This window comes from Bison bison, unplaced genomic scaffold, assembly GCF_000754665.1.
Source record: "Bison bison bison isolate TAMUID 2011002044 unplaced genomic scaffold, Bison_UMD1.0 scf7180017864304, whole genome shotgun sequence".
Lineage (NCBI taxonomy): Eukaryota > Metazoa > Chordata > Mammalia > Artiodactyla > Bovidae > Bison > Bison bison.
In genome coordinates this window covers 13,607,592-13,630,477 of record NW_011494876.1, presented here as the reverse complement: position 1 = coordinate 13,630,477, position 22,886 = coordinate 13,607,592, and the positions used below count along the sequence as shown (strand labels likewise).

The 22,886-nt window shown below is 39.2% G+C and overlaps 1 protein-coding gene across 18 annotated transcripts in view; it reads right to left on the bottom strand.

The window, feature by feature from the left end:
- The window catches only part of PBRM1 (polybromo 1), a 107,028-nt gene that overhangs the window by 38,088 nt on the left and 46,054 nt on the right, over nt 1–22,886 (bottom strand). For 14 of the 18 annotated variants that reach the window (XM_010851720.1, XM_010851713.1, XM_010851727.1 and 11 more), the window contains 5 exons: nt 21,196–21,240; nt 16,128–16,404; nt 11,768–11,873; nt 7,587–8,229; nt 3,489–3,700 (listed from right to left, as the gene is read on the bottom strand). In XM_010851720.1, coding sequence (XP_010850022.1) covers nt 3,489–3,700; nt 7,587–8,229; nt 11,768–11,873; nt 16,128–16,404; nt 21,196–21,240 — 1,283 coding nt within the window. The remainder of the gene's footprint in view (nt 1–3,488; nt 3,701–7,586; nt 8,230–11,767; nt 11,874–16,127; nt 16,405–21,195; nt 21,241–22,886) is intronic. The other 4 variants (XM_010851716.1, XM_010851726.1, XM_010851730.1 and 1 more) reach the window with 1 other exon arrangement.

Here is a 22,886-nt window from a genome sequence, read left to right as displayed (position 1 = left end):
AAATGTTTTTAAATGCATGTTCCAAATTGACCCCCAAAGTCTATACCAATCTAAATCCATCACTATTTGGCTACAAGGGAGTGGGGGTCTGTTTCTCCATTCACTCTCTAACACTGGTATTATACATTTTTAAAAAAGTTTTGACAATTTTGGTGGAAAATGTTGTCTAGTAGTTGATTAATCAAATGAATCCTTGTGACATATGCAGTAGATTCACAAGGTTCTTGAGAATTTGATACCAGCAGAAATGCTGCCCTGAAAGGAACAGAAAGGGCACAAAATGAAAGGCTGGTGACCCCCCAACTCTAGAGACAGGAAACAGGCTGACAAACAACTCAGGTACAAACATGTGCTGCCTTTCATGAGAAAAGATGATTCGGGGGTAAAGTGTGGCGCCACAGAGAACTAGTGCCAGGCCTTGAAGCCTAGTATTTTCTCCTGCAGCCTTCACTTCTTCTGTTTCCGCTAAGGTTCTTTTTTTTGTTTTGTTCTTTATCTTAACATCTTAGAGAGATTTCACTTAAATATTTGGTCCATTTAAATAAATATCTGCTTCTATTTAAAATGTTAAAACACTTAAAAAGCTGACTGGAAGCTCTCCAGCATACACAGGCCAGCATACACAGAGCTGGGTGAATGATGGATTTCACTGAGGACCAGATGTTATCTTTAGTTTTCCCCCACTGCCTGCTGCATTTTTCAAGAGAAAAATTCTCCCTGTCCCAAGATTAAAAGCTATTCCAGGAGATCAGAAGTTTAGAAGGTCAGGGGTCTCACTATTTAGTATAAATCCTTTCCTAACTCCCCTCTTCAGAACCATACCCCAACCCTTAGGTCAGCCTGGTATCCCTGAGTCTGGACACTTCAGGGATGAACAGTCAGAGGAAGGGTGGGGAGGTAATCTAGAGGTTCAACTCCTTTAGACTTTCAACTCAACTTTTTGCTTCCAGTCTTGCATGCACCTTCATTTTTCAGGTGTACAGGGCATTCTAATGCTTGCGCCTTTCTCAACAGGAAATGGCCTAAGGTCTTTATCCAACAGTAGCCTTGAAGCCAGCATTAGCTATCAATTTTTCTAGCTTCTAAATTTTAACTGCCATCATCTTCTCTTCCACTATTTCCGTCGCTTTTTTTGAGGGGAGTGAATGATTTTGTGCTTGTTTTAAAAGCCCCCTTTCGTCATTTGAATCGTTTTGGAAGGAGCAATGGTATCTGCATACCATCTGCCCATGTTTATGTAGTCTTATTTTGCTTACTGAGCCAAGTAGGAATAGTTAGTTCTGGCATTTAATATAAAAAAACAGGGTGTGTGACATCTTGTTTCCTTCAATTTCCACTAATTATTAAGAAATCTACTCCGTGACTTAAAGACAGAGAAGGCTGACTGACATACAACCACCATTCTTTTCAGCATTTTGCCATCTTTCAATACTCATAAATAACTAGTTACAACAACCTTCAGAGTACTCTGCTTCTAAGCTTTTCCTACTCCTTCCTTCCAGTGCTGACCTCACATTCTACGGCAAAGTACCACTTCCTACCTATCTCCAGTCTCATGCTGGGGAAACAGTCTCTGAATTAGTGCAAAAGGTGAGTAATTACTGACAGGGATGCTCTGGCAGCCTCAGAAAGCAGTCCTTTGCAGCAGTCCTCCTTTGCTCTCATCAGCAAAGGCTCCCAGGCTCAGAAGACAGGTACCACATTGAAAAAAGAAATGCAAGTCCCCGTCCCTGGGATTCTCCAGGCAAGAACAGTGGAGTGGGTTGCCATTTCCTACTCCAGTGCATGAAAGTGAAAAGTGAAAGTGAAGTCGCTCAGTCGTGTCCGACTTTTAGCGACCCCATGGACTGCAGCCTACAAGGCTCCTCCGTCCATGGGATTTTCCAGGCAAGAGTACTGGAGTGGGGTGCCATTGCCTTCTCTGCATTGGAGGCTACAACATATGAATTTTGGTGGGGGACATAATATTCAGTCTATGACAGCCTAATCTTAATAAGTCATACTTTTGCCAATTTTTGGTTTAGCCTGTCATTTGCTGAGAAAGGCGCATCAAGATTCTAATAACTGAAGTGTTTCCCTTTTCAGTTCTGTCAGCTTTTGCTTCATGTACTTTGCAGCCCCACTGTTAGGTACATTTTGTTTGCTGCTTAGTTTCTAAGTCGTGTCTGGCTCTTCTGCGACCCCATGGACTGCAGCCTGCCAGGTTCCTCTGTCCATGGGATTTCCCAGGCAAGAATACTGGAGTGGGTTGCCATTTTCTCCTCCATAGGTACATATACATTTATAAGTATTATATGTTTTTGACCCTTTTAACATTTTAAAATGTCCCTCTTCATCTCTAGTAATATTTCTTAAAGTTTATTTGTCTGATTAATATAGCCACTCCAAGTCATTATGGTTACTATTTGCATGGTGTATCTTTCCCCTTCACCTCATCAGCTTCTCGCAACTCCTCTACACACGGGCAGCTTTCCAGTTAACCAAGAATGTGTGAAGAGCTTATGTTAGTCCTTCTACAATAATTTTCAGGATATTCCTCAACGTCAACTGTTACCTGGGGCAAGCAAAGCTGCAAGTTTACTCAGTTCATTCCTGCATCAACTGCTTTTGTTGGTGGTCAAGACACAAAACCACCCCCTCTTCCAGTCCAACACACACCCACACACACCCATGCACTCTCTCTCTCTCATCATCAGTGAGCCCATTCCCTATGGCAAAAAGCTGCTGGTTTCTACTGGCAGGTAGCCCTATGCTGGTAAATTCAGTCCTCACCAACCGGGTTCCTTTCTCTTCTCTTTTGCATATGCCACTGCTTATGAGAATTTGCTTAAACCAACTTATTTTGCTCCCTTTCCTGAGGAAAGAATTCTAAGGAACAGACTTGATGCCAAAGATAAATATGACTCTTGGAAAAGTTATACATTCTAGGTATTTTATGTGAACTCTTTTTTCAGGAATGATTAACTTTCTAATAAAAGTTCCTACTTTCAAATATTTCCAAGCTCTGGCAAGTGACTCAAGGTAACATTTTTAGGTTGATACAATTGAAATAAAAATTTCCTCCTCCTTAAGTGGTTCAACCAAAGTATCTACTTGTCTTGAGTCCATACAAGGACAGCTATGCTGTTGAACAATAGGGCAGAAACTTTATGCACTCACTGCTGAGAATGCTTTTGAGCCTCAGCTGGGCCCCTTAGGTTTTTATTTACTAGCAGTATTAAGAGGTATTAAGCTGCCACGTTTGTGAATTAACTGACTCTGTTCTGGAAATACTAAGAGTAAGAGCTGTGTCACAGACAACTTACAATCTTTCCCAGTCTGACGACTAAGCTGATACTGACAGAAACATTTCCAGCTTACCATGTCCATTTGGTAAGAGCCAACACCCTGAGTCTTCATTTATACAAAGAGAGGTCTACTCTACAGCAAGACCACCTAGGATAGAGTATAATGTTCCCTCACATTTAACAAAATGAAAAGAAACTAACCTCTTTTTTCTTCTTCTCGTTTTAGTTTATCTTCCTCTATTTCTTTTGGCAGTTTTTCCTTCTTTTCTTTCTCCACATCATTATGCAAATGTTTTGTGGTATAGCTGAGTGCTGGTGAAAGAAGGATCTCTCCATTTTTGCAGAGTTCATCACGAATTTTAATAAAAAACTGCTGAAGTTCTACCGCATCCTCATATATTTCAGAATCTGTCCTATAACAGCATCAAGAACATTCATTGACAATATGCTTCTTTCAAACACCCTGATCATATGTTGAGCATTCTATGAAATGCTTCTTTACTGTATTCATTGATATAGTGATAACTTCTGAGCAGTTCTAATATGGGTATCTCCTTAAAATTTGTTCAATTTTACCTCAGTGAGCCTCCTGCCCACCAGTTCCCATTTCCTTAAGGCTCACTCCCTGTATAGCTCATGTAAAATCATCCAGCTTCCTGGGGGAGAAACGTGGTACATTCACTACTAAGTTTGGCAACAGAAGAGGGATGCCAGAACCAAGGACTATACTAAGGCTTCATACCGCATCTAACACTTACCTGAATCTAATCTTGGGATTAATTCTAACTTTCTTTTAGTTAAGGGATCAACACACTAGTTAAAATATTAACAGAAGATTTAGCCTTTTTTTAGGGGGGGGATCTATATCATGGTTGTCTAGGCTGCTGCTGCTGCTGCTAAGTCACTTCAGTCATGTCCGACTCTGTGTGACCCCATAGACGTTAGCCCACCAGGCTCTCCTGCCCCTGGGATTCTCCAGGCAAGAACACTGGAGTGGGTATCTAGGCTGCTAGGACTCAGTAAATATTTGAACCTAAATTGCAAAGTCCTGAGAGTATCATAAAATGGGTGTAGGCCTCAGAGTTAATGTTCATTTTAGTTCCCGAGAAATACCTACATAATTCTGGGGAACCAGCAGAGGCAACACAGTGAAAGATAGAAAAAAAAAAAAATCATCTGTGTCATACTGAAAACTTTTAAGAGATTCTCCCCATTTATAAAATTAGACGATTGAGCAAAATGAACTTCATAATTTAGACTCAAAGAAATTTTATTACTATTTGTCATCCACTGTGTTGGTCTGAGGAAGGCCTAAAGATAATTCTATTAACTACTAGGAATATCAGGGCTTGAAAAATTATTCACAAGGATAACCAAAGACAAAGACTTAGCAGCAGTCATGGAGGCATTCTGGCCAGGGCAGTGTGGATGCTGCAGCCAAGCCCAGTCAGCTGCTTGCTGACACCGACCATTAGAGCATCTTACTCCAGAATGCTGACCACAAGCACAGGTGACCTGGCAACCTAAAACACTGCCAATAACAACCCAGATGGGTGTTTCTAGGAAGATTCTAAAATCTTTTCGGGTTACAGAAATGCTAACACTTGTAGGAAAGCAATAAAACTGAAACGGGCCAAGGGAAGAAACTTCAACGACACTATTCTGATGCCTATTTTCTGAATAGAGACTTCTGAAGGCTGTTCACTTGAAATTAATTTTATAAGAGCTTATAATTACAAGTATAAAATTAAAACTGAAAATGCACTTTTGATAATCCATGCTACTTTCAAAGGGCAGATTTATAATTCCATCATGCACTCAGAACACTATAAAAACTACAAATTGTGTTAATTTTATAATTACAAATTGTTTACTTCTGGGTTTTTCATTTAGTACTTTTGGATCTTGACTGATCTTGGGTAACTTAAACTGCAGAAAGTGAAACCTCAGACAAAGAAGGGAATACTGTAAAGTTACGTTGGACTCTACTCCAGTACTCTTGCCTGGAAAATCCCATGGATGGAGGAGCCTGGTGGGCTGCAATCCATGGGGTCGCTAAGAGTCAGACACGACTGAGCGACTTCACCTTCACTTTTATGCATTGGAGAAGGAAATGGCAACCCACTCCACTGTTCTTGCCTGGAGAATCCCAGGGACGGGGGAGCCTGGTGAGCTGCCATCTATGGGATCACAGAGTCGGACACGACTGAAGTGACTTAGCAGCAGCAGCTACCTCCTAGGCCTCAACAGCAAAAGCTAATCAGGTCAATAATGGGAGAACGAAAAGAGTTTATTTCTTACAGATACAAATCTGCTTAGTTCCTAAACTAATCATGTCATCTATACAAGGAACAAAGCTGCTAATAATCTAAGAAAGAAAGAAAGTGAAGTTGCTCAGTCATGTCTGACTCTCTGCGACTCCACGAAGTATAGCCTGCCAGGCTCTTCGTCCATGGAATTTTCCAGGCAAGGGATAATAGAGTGGGTTGCCATTTCCTTCTCCAGGGGATCTTTCCAACCCAGAGATTGAACCCAGGTCTCCTGTACTGCAGGCAGACTCTTTACCATATGAGCCACGAGGGAAGCCCAATAATAATCTAAGAGACAAATGTATTGTGGAAGACTCATTCATAGAACTAAGCCCACGAAGTAATGGGGGTAGGGTATGGGGTAGGGAGAAGAGGAGTGACTTTAGATTTAAGGACTATTTAAGTAAACTGAGAACAAGAATAGAACTCTAAGCTCCATGAGGCAAGGGTTTGTCTGTTTTGTCCACTGGTATATTCCATGTATCCAAAACATGCTCGTAACTGGTAGCCATTTAATAAATATTTTTAGGATAAATGAAAACTAAGAAATGAATGCAGACTCTGACTGCAAGATGCACTCCCCTCCCGGCTTTATTTCTTCACTGTTGAAGAATAAGGACCATATCTTAAAACATGTCTCTCAGAGGCCTCTCCAACCTGACCCTAACTCTACCTATCCTGTGAACACATCGTACTCATTTCCTAATCTTATGCCTTTACTCACACCACTTACCTGATGTGAATCCCACCCATTTCCCCATTCTTCCCTGACATCTCATGCTCTTTAGAACCCTAAAGAAGTTTATTACTCCACCATCTTACTAAATACCAAGTCCTTAAATGTTATCTCATGCTGGGAACGATTGCTCCCTAAGCACAGGGGCTGTTCCAACTGTCAGACTTTAAGCTCTCAGAGCACAGAGCTCAAGTCTTACCATCCCTGGCTATACTGCTTGACTGGCCTCCCGGTGACTGGCTCAGCAGCAGCTCCCTGCAGTGAGGAACAAGATGAGTCGCCGCATTTACTAGTTGTGTGACTATGGCAAGTTACTTCTCTCTGTCGTGCACGTCTTCATATACAAATTGGAAGATTATCCCTTACCTATGATGGCTACAGTAAGGGTTAGAGATCGTCTACATGGTACTTTACAAAGGGCGAGCGCTCAATAGGAACAGCAAATATTACTTTTCACTTTTCTTTCAAGATCCAGAGCAAACCCAGGCTTCATAGAGTCCCTGGCTGGAATTACCCCATGCCCACTGACTAAAGGTCTAGCAATCAGCATAACAGATAATAAGCTCTAGGAAGGTAGGGTGTGTATTCTTAACTCTTTTATTCTCCCCAAGTGATCCCAAAAGCACAGAGAAGACCCACCATGATTGCAGAACTGAAACTATTTCCACAGCTGAGTATATGCTATTGTTGTGTGGCAAATATACAGCACAGATCAAAATTAGAAGGGGATTTAAGTTTGATGGAAATTTAAATTTGACTGCCTCTTCTTTTTATAACATTTAATGTCTGCAGAATGAACTTAAAAGTGACAAATCTGAAACTAAAAAGAAGCCCTTTGAGGAGTCTGAAATGGCAATCAAATTTAAATCAGTGTAAGCTCAGATCAATATTTTAGAGCTACTTTACTTAAAGCACACTTGCACTGAACTCAAACTTTAAAAGAAAATCCTATTATTATTTCTAATTAAAAGCATTCCATCCTTTTAAAATACATATTCTATGAAAGGCTGTATTTTAAGTTTATCCTTTCAACATATCCTCAATTTTGTCTCTCATTTCTTCCCCTCATTGACCCAATTCAGTAGTGTGTCTTCTCTCCCCCAGAACATTCTTACTCTCTATACATTCTAATTAAAATTCAAAATAGCACCCCACCAACTGTACGCTGAAATAGCACATCAAAGCAAATTCTTTCCTCTATTTTACACCTTCTGTGTCACACCTTCTCAAAAAGAAATGACTTTGAAAACATACCGATTCATCCTTCTTGCCCTCTCCAATACTTCAAACATATGCTCTTGAAATAAATCAAGCCGTCGGTAGCGGTTATTTTCAACATTCTTCCTAATTATGTCAAAAGTAAGAGGAGGTTTGTTTGGAAAGCTAGGATCCACAGCAGGAATTTCTGCTAAGGAATCACTGTAGCATCTTCCTTCATCATCCTGATGACTCATGACTGACACAAAAAGATTATGGATAAGCTCCTGAATCAGCAAGGTTACATTTGGGACATGCGAGTCCTCATCTCCTTCTAAGTCCCTCCGAGTTTCAAGCAGCACTTTGTGTAGGACAAGGGCATCTTTGTAGATCAAAGACTCGGGCTCATTGTATGTACAGGCATTGTTAAACATCATGACGAAGTCCTCAACCATGGAGTCTATATCTTGGTATTTGTTGGCCATCATGTGACTTCGAATTTTTTCCATGTCCATGGGCTTTTTAATGGTCAAATAGTAGTCAGGCAGCTCGGATCTGGAGGGAAGCCTCAGAAATATGGCACTGAGGCGGCGACCCCTCTTATCAGTATAGTTCTTTACAGCTTCATAGACTTCATTTAGTTTCTGCTGCATTGGAGTCATGTATTTTGATTTTTTAGGAGAAATACCACTCTTCCTACCTAAAGAAAAAGACTTAATGTTAAATGAATAAAATAAAATAAATGAACCTAAATTTGTATAAAGTTGGTAGCATAACCCAAGGAAGAATTATTTCAAGTGATGTATAAAACACAGTAATTAGCATTTTTCTAGTGAAATATATCCCATCAACAAAGAAAGAACTAGAAAAACAAACTATTTTCAGTACTCATATTTTTGGCGGAAAAGAAAGTACTGTTATGTTGAGATAGTTGTGAATAAGGCAGAATAAAGGAAATGAGCAGTTTTATGACAGTCTAATTCCATCTCCTACGGTATCCTTGAGAACTGAGATTTTCATCAAGGAAAAAAAAGAGATAAAGACATTAAAACAGAGGACAATGAATAAAAACTTTGTGGCCTGGAATCTCAATTGAGAGTATCGATATGAATTTATGGTGCATTTTCTCTTTAAATATAAAATACAAAATTTCTTAGCTCTGTCCACTGAAAATTCTAGAAACAGTGACCAACCTAGTTGCAGTATACCCCTAAATAATTCTGACTATATTTTTAGAATACTGATTTCAAAAACTAATGTTATTAGCTCTTTTGCAAATGGTTGATTCCTAGTCTACACAAGATCAGTTTGCTGTATCTTGAGACGCTAGACAGTAAAAGTCTATCAACGACTTCTTACTATGGCCAGCTCAAAAGGCCACAGCAGCCAACCTGGGACAACATTAAATATCAACAAGAACCATAATTGCAATGGGTTAAAACTCAGGAATATGTTTAAATCTAGTAGTCCTTAATGATAAAAACAAACAATGGGGTAGATATTGCAGGATTTTAGTAAGCCAATGCATTATCTTGTCTGTATTTCATTACTTTGAAAACTGGTAAATGAAAAGGGAAATCTAGCTTTTATCCTTTCAAAAACCAAAACAATACATACAAACAAAAAAACCATCCACTGGGTAACCAAATACGGATGAGGCAGCTTTTCTACATAGAAGTATTCCAGTTAGTAACTGAACAAGCAGTGATAAAATTAAACTAGTACTACTTTACATCTCTTCAATCAATTTATGTAGCAAGCATCAATAGCTATTACCATAATTTAAAGAAACAACCAGATATTACATGCCACCTGACGGAAGACTATATTACCTCTTACGTCAGTTTCTGTGCCAGTGAGGGGAGAATCAAATTTAAAATCTAGGTCTGATCAACTACCAATTTATAGGAAATACAAAGGAACACGTGAATACTGCAGCAAAGGGATACAATTACCAAAACCTAGACTGTGGGAAACTACAGTACAAACCCAATTTCTTCAACAAACTGCAAGACAAAAAGGAAGAGATGGAGAACTCACAGACTAAGAGAACTATCAATCAAATGCAACATGTGGACCTTACTCAACAAGTTGAAACTGCATCTAATCAAGCCATTGAAGTTAATGTCCATTTGAAAGAAATAAGGAAAAAGTTAACTGACATCCTAAGGAGGACTGTACAAGGAAGTGACCAGGTTTCTAGAATCAACAGCAGGAGGATGAAAAAAAGGAGGAGGACTGCTCTGAATTATGAGTTTAAGTAAAACAATCAAATGCAATACACAGAACTTAACTAGATCCTGCCTGGAAGAAACCAATTGTAAAAATATATTTGTGAGACAATCAGTAAAATTTGAAAATTTATCAGGTATTAGAGGAAACCAAGAAATTCCTAATTTTGTAATGTGTGACAATGATGTCATGATTATTTAAGAAACTATCTGCATATTTTAAAGATGCATACTGAACTATGTAGAAATAAAATGACATGACTGGATGTGTCTTATAATTCAGAATAAAGAAAAAAGAAGGGCAAAAGGGAATACAGGAAGTAAGTATGGCACAATCTTGATAAATGCTGAGTAATAGATATAGAGAGTGATTCATTGTACTTTTCTTTACATCTGTGTATGCTGCTGGCGCTAAGTCGCTTCAGTCATGTCCAACTCTGTGCGACGACATGGACTGCATGGCTTCTCCGTCCATGGGATTCTCCAGGCAAGAACACTGGAGTGGGTTGCCATTTCCTTCTCCAATGCATGAAAGTGGAAAGTGAAAGTGAAGTCGCTCAGTCGTGTCTGACTCTTAGCGACCCCATGGACTGCAGCCTACCAGGCTCCTCCATCCATGGGATTTTCCAGGCAACAGTACTGGAGTGGGGTGCCATTGCCTTGAGCTTTTCATAATGTAACATTGAGAAATGAAAAGAAAATTAACATTGCATGGTAAAATCTCCTCTCCCTGAACTTTAAAAAATATATATACGTGCATTTATATATATTTAGTTCTATATTTACTATTAACTAAACAGTAACTAATACAGTTACTATTAAAGTATCTGTCATTAGTTTCTTAACTTATATAGTTAATTTTAGTTTTAAAAGATATTATGTCCCTATAAATTAGGAGACTTTCATTCCTGCAAGTGAAAAATTACAAGGTTTTCATTTCTGTATGCTTTTATAATTACATGAAAAAATAAATAAGTAGCTTAACAAAAAGGAATGATCACTTAAGCAATAAATCATACCCCAAACTACTGCAAATTCAGTTTAGTCATTCCATGTAAAGAAATTAAAGTTTGTTCTTTCCATTTTAGCAAATACGGCTCTAAAGAATATTTGACACCACCATCATTTGCCTGGTATTTATTTATATATTTTAAATAAGGCAGACACCTGTTCTTTAGCCCAATGGTACTAATTATTTTTGCTTTCTTTCTTCTCTTTACAGTTTTCTTTTTTTTGGATGTGGACCATCTTTAAAGCCTTTACAGAATTTGTTGCAATACTACTTCTGTTTTATGGGGGTTTTTTTTGTTTTTGTTTTTTTTGGCTGCTTGGGGGTCCCAGCTCTTCAACCAGGATCAAACCCTAACCCCTGCACTGGAAGGCAAAGTCCTAACCAATAGACTGCCAGTGAAGTCCCTCTCACGGTTTTTAACATAACAACCATTCACAGCCCACACTCAACAGACAGCCGAGTTAACTTACAGTACAGTAACTAGACATCTCTAACCTCTCAAATTCTGTCTAGGAGGGACTCACTTTTAATTCCAGTAACTTAGCAAACAGACCGAAAAACAGGAAGAAAATTAAAACCTGCTCCTATACTTTTTCCAGGCATCACATGTAGAAAAAGTATCTATTCTCACTATTTAACATTTATAAAATGTCCACCGCATTCAAAAAAAGTAAACAAAACCTTTTGACGTAATATTCTTCTATTCCTCATGCGCTTTTATGTTTACTTAAAATACAGAAGAGAGTACTTGAGAGAAACCAAGAAACTCTGTGCTGGAGTGCAAATTCAATTATATTCACCAATTAATGAAATATTTCAGTAAATCAGGAAACAGCAACCCACTCCAGTATTCTTGCGTGGAGAATCTCATGGACAGAGGAGCCTGGCAGGCTACAGTCCATGGGGTCACAACAGTCAGACACAACTTAGCAACTAAACCAACCAACCCATACTTGACAGACTGAACTGAACCACGAAGTGTGAGGCTGCCTTACTCAGCTTGAGTTTGGGAGATGCCATGTCATCATCATCAGGCAGTGGGCCCAGCTCTTTCCTTTTATCCTTGAGTAACTTCTCCAGGATGTGTGCATCGTTGTACACCTATATTCAATTACAAATATAATTAAAATTATTTTCTAAGAAGCTTTCTATTAAAGTATAATATGTATCCATAAAGAAGTTTTAAAACACAGGTTAGGACAGTTGAGAACTAAAGAAATAAAGCCTGAGACCACAACAGAGCAACAAATCACATCTCTGTGGGGTGGGTCTTGGTTCATTGTTTAAAGCTTTTCAGTATTTCTAACGTGCACCCATGCCAGCTGAAGTTTGAGAACTACTGTAGTAGAATCAGTACAAGTTTCTGCAGAAGTTCTGAAACATATTTACATGTGCTGTTTCTTCATAAATCTCTCTTACACTGGACCCTCTAGGTAGCAGACTGAGCTCAATGGAAAGTAAAAATACATGATAGCTGGAGAAAAACATCTCAAATATTATTAAAAGAGATTTAATATCAGTGTGCATTCATAGCCTGGAATCTGATTTGTGAAAAGCAATAATCTCTGCTTAGTCTCTCTCTCTCTCTCTCTCTGAAGACTGAGCCAAGGGTGATAATATATAGCCATGGACAAAGTTACTCACCCAATGGCTTGGCCCCCACAGTTGCCTCCTCCCACCCCAGTCCAAAGGCTCTCCTCCCTGAATACCACCAGAGCAGAGGGACTGAGGGAATAAATGACCTCTCTTCTTTGGCAACCTCTCCTAAGGGTGGCTTTTTTCTCCACTGGTGGCAGACAAGTGGCACATTACCCAATGACACTGAGGACAGTATAAACCCCTATCACAGAAGAGAACCACTTCTCTGATTACAAGCACCCTCAGCACCTACTTTATTTTATATTCAAATGCAATAACATAAGAATGGAAATATAAATGATTTGAAAATGTACTTTCATTTCTGGGAAACTTAGAGTAGACAGAGAAAACTCAGAAAGGATCTATGGACCCCCAAACCATGTTCACTGCAGCATGTTTACAATGGCCAAGATACGGAAACAACCTAAGTGTTCACGAAAGAGTGACTGGATAAAGAAAATGTCACAGACAGGAATATCATTCAGCCATAAAAAGAATGAAATCCTGCCATTTGCGACAAGATGAAAGACAAATCCTAAAGGCATTATGCTAAATGAAATAAGGTGAGACAGAGAAATACAAATACTATATGATCTCACCTCTAAGGAAACTAAAATACCATTCCTCGGCCCCCCAAAAATCTCAAGCTCATAGATACAGAGAATAGACTGGTGGCTGCCAGAGGACAGGCAAGATGAGTAAAGGGGTCAAAAGGCACAAACTCCAGTTATAAAGTAAGTAAGCCACGGGGACGCAATGTTCAGCATGGCAGCCATACTTAGTAACACCATACTGTATATTTGCAAGATGCTAAGACAGTAGATCTTCCGAGAAGGCAATGGCACCCCACTCCAGTACTCTTGCCTGGAAAGTCCCATGGACGGAGGGGCCTGTTGGGCTGCAGTCCATGGGGTTGCTAAGAGTCGGACACGACTGAGGGACTTCACTTTCACTTTTCACTTTCATGCATTGGAGAAGGAAATGGCAACCCACTCCAGTGTTCTTGCCTGGAGAATCCCAGGGACGGGGGAGCCTAGTGGGCTGCCGTCTATGGGGTCGCACAGAGTTGGGACACGACTGAAGCGACTTAGCAGCAGCCAAGACAGTAGATCTTACAAGTTCTCATCACAAGAAAAAAATTGTTAACTGCATATGGTGATGGATGTTAACTAGACTTAATGTGACCATTTTCTAATATATACAAATATTCAATCACTATGTTGTACCCCTGAAACGCATGTCACTTATACTTCAATTTATTAATAAAAAATAAAGTAGATAATGGATACTGAGTAGAAAATATATGAAAGGAAGACTATATCATAGCTTTACTGATGAAGAACTGAAAATCAAGATGCTTCCTAACAAAATCAATTATATAAAGGTGTATTATTGAAAATATCCTAATATTTAGATTACTCTTGTTGTTTTTCAGGTGCTTATTTGTGTCCAACTCTTTAGTGACCCCATGGACTGCAGCACACCAGGTTTCCCTGTCCTTCACCATCTCCCAGAGTTTGCTCAAACTCATGTCCATTGAGTTGGTGATGCCATCCAACCATCTCATCCTCTGTCGTCCCCTTTTCCTCCTGCCTTCAATCTTTCCCATCACTAGGGTCTTTTCTAATGAGTCAGTTCTTCCCATCAGGTGGCCAAAGTACTGGAGCTTCAGCTTCAGCATCAGTCCTTCCAATGAATGCCCAGGATTGATTTCTTTTAGGATTGATTGGTTTGATCTCTTCACATCCAAGGGACTCTCAAGAGTCTTCTCCAACACCACAGTTCAAAAGCATCAATTCTTTGGCACTCAGCTTTCTTTATGGTCCAATTCTCACATTTTTACATGACTACTAGAAAAATCACAGCTTTGACTATACAGACCTTTGTCAGCAAAGTAATGTGTCTGCTTTTTAATATGCTATATAGGTTGGTCATAGCTTTTCTTCCAAGGAGCAAGCATCTTTCAATTTCACGGCTGCAGTCACCACCTGCAGTGATTTTGGAGCCCAAGAAAATAAAGTCTGCCACTGTTTCCATTGTTTCCCCATCTATCTGCCATGAAGTGAGGGGACCAGATGCCAGGATCTTCGTTTTTTGAATGGTGAGTTTTAAGCCAGTTTTTTCACTCTCTTCTTTCACCTTTATCTAGAGGCTCTTCGGTTCCTTTTCACTTTCTGCCGTAAGGGTGGTAATCATCTACACATCTGAGGTTACTAATATTTCTCCTGGCAATCTGGATTCTAGCTTCTGCTTCATCCAGCCCAACATTTCACATGATGTACTCTGAACATAAGTTATTATAAAAGGTGACAATATACAGCCTTGATGCACTCCTTTCCCAGTATGGAACCAGTCTGTTGTTCCATGTTTGGTTCTAACTGTTGCTTTTGACCTGAATACAGGTTTCTCAGGAGGCAGCTAAGGCGGTCTGGTATTCCCATCTCTTTAGGAATTTTCCAGTCTATTGTGATCCACACAGTGAAAGGCTTCAGTGTAGTCAATGAAGCAGAAGATGTTTTTCTGGAATTCTCTTGCTTTTTCTATAATCCAATGGATGTAGGCAATTTGATCTCTGGTTCCTCTGCCTTTTCTAAATCCAGCTTGAGTATCTGGAAGTTCTCGGTTCATGTACTATTGAAGCCTAGCTTGGAGAATTTTGAGCATTACTTTGCAAGCGTGTGAGATGAGTGCAATTGTGTGGTAGTCTGAACATTCTTTGGGATTGCCTTTCTTTGGGATTGGAATGAAAACTGACCTTTTCCAGTCCTATGGCCACTGCTGAGTTTCCAAATTTGCTGGCATATGGAGTGTAGCACTTTTAATAGCATTATCTTTTAGGATTTGAAATAGCTCAATTGGAATTCCATCACCTCCATTATCTTTGTTTGTAGTGATGCTTCCTAAGGCCCACTTGACTTCACACTCCAGGATGTCTGGCTCTAGGTGAGTGATCACACCATCGTGGTTATCTGGGTCATGAAGACCTCTTTTGTACAGTTCTTCTGTGTATTCTTGCCATCTCTTCTTAATATCTTCTGCTTCTGTTAGGTCCACATCGTCTTTTATTGTGCCCATCCTTGCACAAAATATTCCCTTGGTATCTCTCATTTTCTTGAAGAGATCTCTAGTCTTTCCCATTCTATTTATCTAATTATATCATTTTATGGACTATCCCTAGAGCAGTATGGGAACTGAGGATAGCAGTAACAATAATGATGAAAGATTTTCATGTCCTTGGCTTTCATTTGAGTGTTTGAATACCAGGCGCTATGTAACATTTTCTGTCAACGTGAGCTCATTCTAATCCCACAACAACCTTAATGCAAGTACTATTATTAACCCCATTTTACACATGAGGCTCAGAAAAGATGAGTTACTTACACAGGGATTAGCAAGATAGGACTCAAATCTAAGATGTCAGATTATAGCTGACAGTTTGAATCCATGGAATCCGTGGATTCAGACAGTCAACTGTAATGACATTTCAAACAAGAGACTTGAGACTCTATGGATTTTGGTGCTGCAGGGGTCCGGGAAGCCCTGGAACCAATCCCCTCCCACAAGACAATGAGGGCTAACTGTACAGGGTATAAAGTTTTAACCTTTACAATGTCCTGCCTCTAATTTTAAACAATTAAGGAAAGACAAAATATTAAGCTAGTCATTGAGAAGAATCATGGCAGTTGGGCGTCTGTCAGGATCCCCACGTGCCCTTACCTGGGAGCCCTCCTCGTTGTAGTGCCTGGCGTTCCGGAACATCAGCTTCATGTCCTCTATCATTCCCTCCTCCCCCGCATATTTGTCATTGCGGATGTTATGCTCAATTATTTTCAAGTCCATTGGCTCCAAGATGATTTTATAATAATCAGGATAGTCCTTTTTGGATGGTTTAACCATAAACAGATCACAAAGTCTTCTGCCTGAGCCTGGCTCACGAGCTTCGAGAACAACATTGAATAAGATTTTCATTCGCTGCTTTCTTATGTTCTTTTTACTGTTGGAAGTGAGAAAGGCGAAAAATGAGAACGGGTGTAGTTTTCTTGATAGAAGAATGAATATGAAATAAAACAAATTAATCTTGTGGATAGGTGCTTCATAATGATTATAATTTATTTATTATATATGGCACAAACACAGTAAACATGCTGGAAGCTATAAGCAAATATTAGGAAATTTTCCAAAATAGTTAAAACACAGTGACTCTGGCAGGAGTACCTAAGAACACCAGACAAACCTGTTTAGAATATTTATGAAATGCAATGCTTGAAAAAAGTATTATCTAACACCAAAGAAAATGAAATTCTATTATCAATTTTTTGAAGAACAGAGCTAAAGTGGAATAAAACTGCTGATTCCCTACTGTTACTAACAGTTCTCCCTTAAACACACACACACACACACACAAAGAGAAGTGTTCCATCTCCTAAGACAATCACTCCAGAACACCTGTATTTCCTGGTTACCAGAAAAAAAGGGATGCTGTCTGACAGACTAGTATCTCTATAGTGTGTACAAATGTCTCAGGCATTTCTCCTATCATGGTCAGTTCCTTCTCCCTCCCTCATTATTCCACAATCCCAGCCTTGGTTAAAGAATAAATGGTCTGTGGTTCACCTAAGCTCCCGAGTAAATTTTCATCCTTGAGTATGAATCCCGGTCTTGTCCAAATTCCCCCAATGAGATGTTATGCTAGGAAACAGATGTCCTAGTAATATAGGACAAAGTACAAGGGACTACAGATTAGAACCTGAGTTACAAAAAGGCGTAAGAGAACATATGGGCTAGCCTCCTAATTATTGAGGAAACTGGCTCAGAGAAGTTAAATGACTTGCCCAAGGTGAGATGTCCAATGAATTATTAGAATTATTGGAATGAATGAATGATTAGAAGAGATGATCTTCCAATATGATTTCTGGCCCACTGTTTATATGACCTCAGGACACAGATATCTAAGACTGGCCAGACCTGAACTTGCAAACCATCAGTCTCTGAGGTAGGTAATAAAAATAAATAACCCATGACTTACTTTCTATTCAACACTTATTAAAAGGGCACAGTGTCGCATTTGGAGGTAAATATTTCCTATCCAGTCCCTATCTTACAAATGGAAGGGAGTTCATTACTGAAGCAAACTATGTGGCCAAATGGCTCTCCTATTCCAGTCCTCTGGCCACTCAATCTACTTCTGGGTCATAAAGAAGACAAAGGCCAGATATTTTCTCCATGAGGTTCAATATGCTTTAAAAAAAAAAAAAGAAAACTCAAATAAAGGATAACAGATGAGAAAATAAATAAATCCTCTATGTAAAGATTTTAAAAGTCTCAAAAACGCCCGTCTTCCTAACATCACAGAGCACAAGGCAACCTGAAAGTGATCCAGTTAGGAGACACAAAGGCCATTGCCTAGAGCTGGGAGCATCCTTGTCACCTGTGTCTTCACTCGGGACTGCTCATTTCCACTGGTGGCTCTGGAATCATTCCTGTCATATCCCCACTCAGTATTTTGGTGTCTATGTCAAGTAAGTGATTGTTTGATGACAGCGATCTAGGTGAAGTTTCATCTAATGCTAACTATTTCTCCAAACAGGCATCCCCAGATGATGATGAGAGGGGAACAACTCTGTCAGTTCAGGACTTCAGCAAGTGAATAATGGAAGGGGAAGGCAGGACAAAGCTCCAGCATCGCAGAGCTCCGCACAAGTGGGCAGAGACTGGATGTCCTTAGCCTTCAAGAAGCCTCTAAAGAAAAAACCTCAGAACTTGGATTTGATATCACAGAATTTGATAACTGCTCTAATAGTTGACATTTACTGTTTTAGGACTTTTAACACTAATGGTATGCCTTACTAATAAGCATACAACTCCAGTTGTATGATTCACTTTAAGAGAGTGATGTGTAACTGGTTTCCAGCCTCAAAGGCAAGCAAAATTTTTGTTCTTAGGGTCACACAATCTTCTCTGAACTAATCCAGCTTTGTTATTTTGTTTACATTTTTCCAGATCCTTATATTGCCTTTGAAACCAAGAACCACTGGCCTATTACTTTCAATCTAACTGCCAGAAAAAACTCAGAGCTAAACTTCATATTCTTCCTAACTGTATTAGCTTGAGTGGCTGGTATATTTGCTTTATCCTTTTCCAATATGATGCTGAATCTTATTATGTTCACACTTCTGAAAGTAACTTCAAACACTTTTGAAATGACATAAACTCTACATTACAAAAAGACAGCGACCGTATCACCCTATCTGATGCTTCCTGTTTACTGTTTTCAAATGCCACGGCCCCTTGATTCTTAATTCATCTCAGAACCCCTCTATTCGTCCTACTTCTTTCCTCCCTCAGACTATTAGCTGTAAACAGTTCACTCTTCCCTATTTTGGGAAAGGTGCATAATTAAATCCCAGACCTGGTAACTAGCACACTCATTCTTTTTTAATCTGGACCTCTGAACATACTTAGGTTAAAAAAACCTTAAGAGAGTTCCAAACCAGGGTTGTCATTATGCACTTAAGGGTGTCATACTGAAGAGGATGTCCACTCAGATCACAAATGCTATTATATTAAACATACAATTTTAGAAGTTTATGGTCTTGTTAGCACTATGGTCTTGTGCTAACAAAGTCATTATATTACAGCAATTTTCCAATAAATGAACGTTAAGCGTCTTGAGAAGTGGGTACTTTTTCTAACTTGCAAAAAGATCATGAGTTAGTAGAGGCTTCACTCTAAATCCCTGATTTTCCAAGACCACCACCTTACCATCCTTTTGACCCCCAAACTCAGCCTAAAACATTGGAATCAATGTCACTTTTTGCTTCTCTTAGTTTATCACCAAGTCCTAGTGGACCTTCACAGCCCTTCGAGATCTGATCTTCCCTTTTTCATGCCATGGTGTTAGTCCTAACCTTCATAGTTTGTGGCTGACCACTTTCTTAAATCTTATCATCATTTTTACTATGAAGCTATTATTTAGTACATGTTTGTATTTAATATACACACAAGATTCTATTTACAGTTACAGATAACTCTTCTACCACATGCCAGGGACTGTGCTAAGCACTTATCATTTAATCCTCAAACTCTAAGAACCAAGTACAATTATTACCCCAATTTTGGAGATGTAGACACAGAGGCTTGGAGACTTAAGTGAATACCTAAGGCTGTAATCAGAACTGAGACTTGAATCAGCGATAGTCACCAGGCTGCTTTTATCATACAAGTAAATGACAAAAAGCCAGCCCTTACCAAGGGCCTCTAATCATAGTCAACCCAGCTCACAGGCTTCAAGGTCTCCTGGCCTCTACCTCCCTGGCCCTAGATTTCTAATAGTGCCTGCTGTGAAGTTAAGTAAACCCAAAGGTTCCTTCTTTTACAAGGCTTTAATATTTCATCTTCAAGGAGCAAAATCTTTTTATTCATCTTAATGACTTTCCCAGTCTAATAACATCTGACTAAAAACAAAATGAAATCTATCATGTCTTGATGTCAACAGGAAATACCTCCAGAAAATAATCAGAGCTACATTCAGTGAGTATTCAGGCCCAGTTCTGTGGTTTCAGGCATATTAAGCAATCAGGTCCTCACAGAAATCCTATGTAGGTTTTTGTCATCAACTCTTTTTTCAGATGAGGAAACTGTGATGAGGTTCAAATCACAGTGCTAATAAGAACTGGGATTTGAAACCAGGCAGTCAGGGTCCAGAGTATGGGGTTACAACAGTACTCCACACTTCTGTTTCTTCTTCTACTCAGAACCAAGTGCCACATACTATGAGTCATGTAAAAGAAATACCAATCCATGGTCTTTTTCTTAAATTTACCAATTAAGAAAACTTTTCTTAAGGAAAACAGTAGGAAGAAGATACTAATACAGTAATTGTATAGAGTGGACTACGTATGGTAGCAAATGTAGATAACTTCAAACATCTAACTTTCAAAGAAAAGCATAATAGGGAAATCACATTTCCGGAAGCTACTTGGGCAATCACACACTTCCATACAACTATACAACTGTGAGCATCACACGGTTTTGTTTAAACCTGCCTCATTTCCCGGTCAGTAAATTCCTGGAAGGTAGAGAGGATGACTCAACTTTTCCTTTATGACCTGTAAGAGGACAGTCTGGTGTTCTGCAAGCAACTGACACTCCATGAATGCCAGATGGCAGAGGCAAAAATAAAGGCACCGTAAGATGATTACTAGGACTACATATGGCAACCGAAGGGCTGTTTTTAAAATCATAAGTAACATGCAAAAGAATGGATGGCTTTAAAGAAATAAAACACAAACAAGACCAGAGACTAAAGAAATGTATTCATGCTCAAGAAGCACTAACCCAATGCACTGGCACCATCACAGACTGGTATCACTTGGATTATCAACACTGATTCTGATCCCTCCACCATCCCCAGTCTATAAGAGACATTCCTGAAAAGAAATCCGTACCCGCCAGCCCCTGGACACAACCAATGCCACCAAAGTCTCAGCCTTTCTACCTCTGCTGCAGAAGCACAGCCTCAATGACTGGTGCAGGCGCTTGCTGCCCCGGGCAAAGCTGGCGACAAAGTAAGGGTCCTGACTATATCTAGGCTAATTCTCAGTTAATTTTACTAACTATACTCCTAAACTATACTGTTTTCTTTATTCATAAGATAAACTGGCATCCAAATAAAAACCATTATTTCACATGCTTAAGACTGCACTTTTCACCTAATCAGTGCTGACCATGCCACAGAAGTTACACTTTAAAAAAACATGTTTATGCATAAAAAAGGACTGCACACCTGGAGAGCCTCCTGAGACCCAACATCTCACTGTCAAGAGTGCTCCTGGGAAAGCAGAAACAAACATTACATGTGAAGAGAAACAAAACAAGCAACATTGGAGGTCATGTATAAACCAAATATGGTTGAGAAAAAAGAGGATCATTTAATCCAAAGGATAAAAGGTTTTAAGAATACCTGGAACATTTCAACATGGAAGACAGAAGGTGGACTTTAGGGTAGAGGCGCTGGGGAGAAGGTATTCCCAGAATGAAGAGAACATACCCGCAGTAATTTTTTTCATAATCTTTGATACGAAAAAAATAAGGCAAAGACAGAACCGTATTCAATACTTCAGAGTCAAGTCAAGTAGTATTTGGAAAACTTGGCCCTGCCTTCTCTGGATATGCTTAACTTATCCTACTAGGCTGTCATGTTTACCTGAGTTCTGGAGGAGTCCCTTTCTTATTACCAAAGCCTCTCAACATAGCTACCTTCTAAAAGGCTGTTAGGTATTTCCTTTGTCACAGTCCAAAGTAAAGGACTTGCTTCTCTCAGCCTCCTCGTGTATGCTCATGCCTATATTTCAAACCCAAATGTGTTCTTTTACTGCTTTAGCTATGATTTATATTTGCTCTTCTCTTACTTGTATTTTTCACTTCATTAAACAAAATACTTCCTAGAAAACCTGTGCATGAAAAGCCTTTTTCTCTAAAGTGGGATCTTATTATTTTAAGAACATAATGCTTAGCTTTTTTTTTTATGGGAAGTTTTAATTAGAGTAATAACTTTCATTTCATCTACTTGGGTTGTCCCACAAAGTACAAGCCATAGAGATTTTTTAAAGATCTGGCCTGGGCTAATGCTTCCCTGGAACTGTTTTCTTAACACTCAACTAGTTTAAGATCTCTCTTGTCATTCAGTGTTGGCACTAATTGTACCATCACTTTTGCCTCCATTACCTTCTTTTGCCTGAGAAGTTTTTATCTTTGATTGGTGACTGATCTGGAAAACACAGGTGATGCTGTAGTAGTAATATAATTACACTCAAAGATGTTCTTGATTTGATGTCTCTGATCTGGTCTCACATTTTTCCTCCATTGTCCCTGGTATAACAAGGAATTAAGAACTTGGAAGGATGAAATTCATAGTAATGGAGTAGACTCCATTACTCCAGTAATGGAGGAGACTCACACCTCAGGGCACACCAATCAATTTAGTTACCTTGGCATAGCATAGCAAAGTTATTTTCATTGCTAAAAAACACTTCCCAAATGCTATTTACAGGGAAAGACAAGATAGCTTCCCTTTTCTAAACCATTTTTAAAAAATTCTCTGGTGTCAGTGGATCTACAATATATGAACAGAACTGCATTAATAGTTACTAATGACTTCATTCAATTTTCAATCTGTCAGGCCCTGCTATTAGTGATGAACTTATTCTTTGTTTAAGGTTTCCTCCCTGCTATCACAAAGATGGTGAGACAGTTAAGGCTCAGGAAGAATACAGTGTTCCACAAAGATCAAGTCAGAGAAACTCCATGTGGGAGGCGCAGACTAAAGAGATGGTCTTGCATGATTTCTTTATAGGACTCCAGCTTCAGAATCTCACAGTAAGGTCCCCTTCCATAAAACCCATGAGAAAAAGGAAGGGTTAGGGAAGTTCAGAGAAAGATTAGAAAGAAAAGAAAAACAAATATCTAGCTTAACCT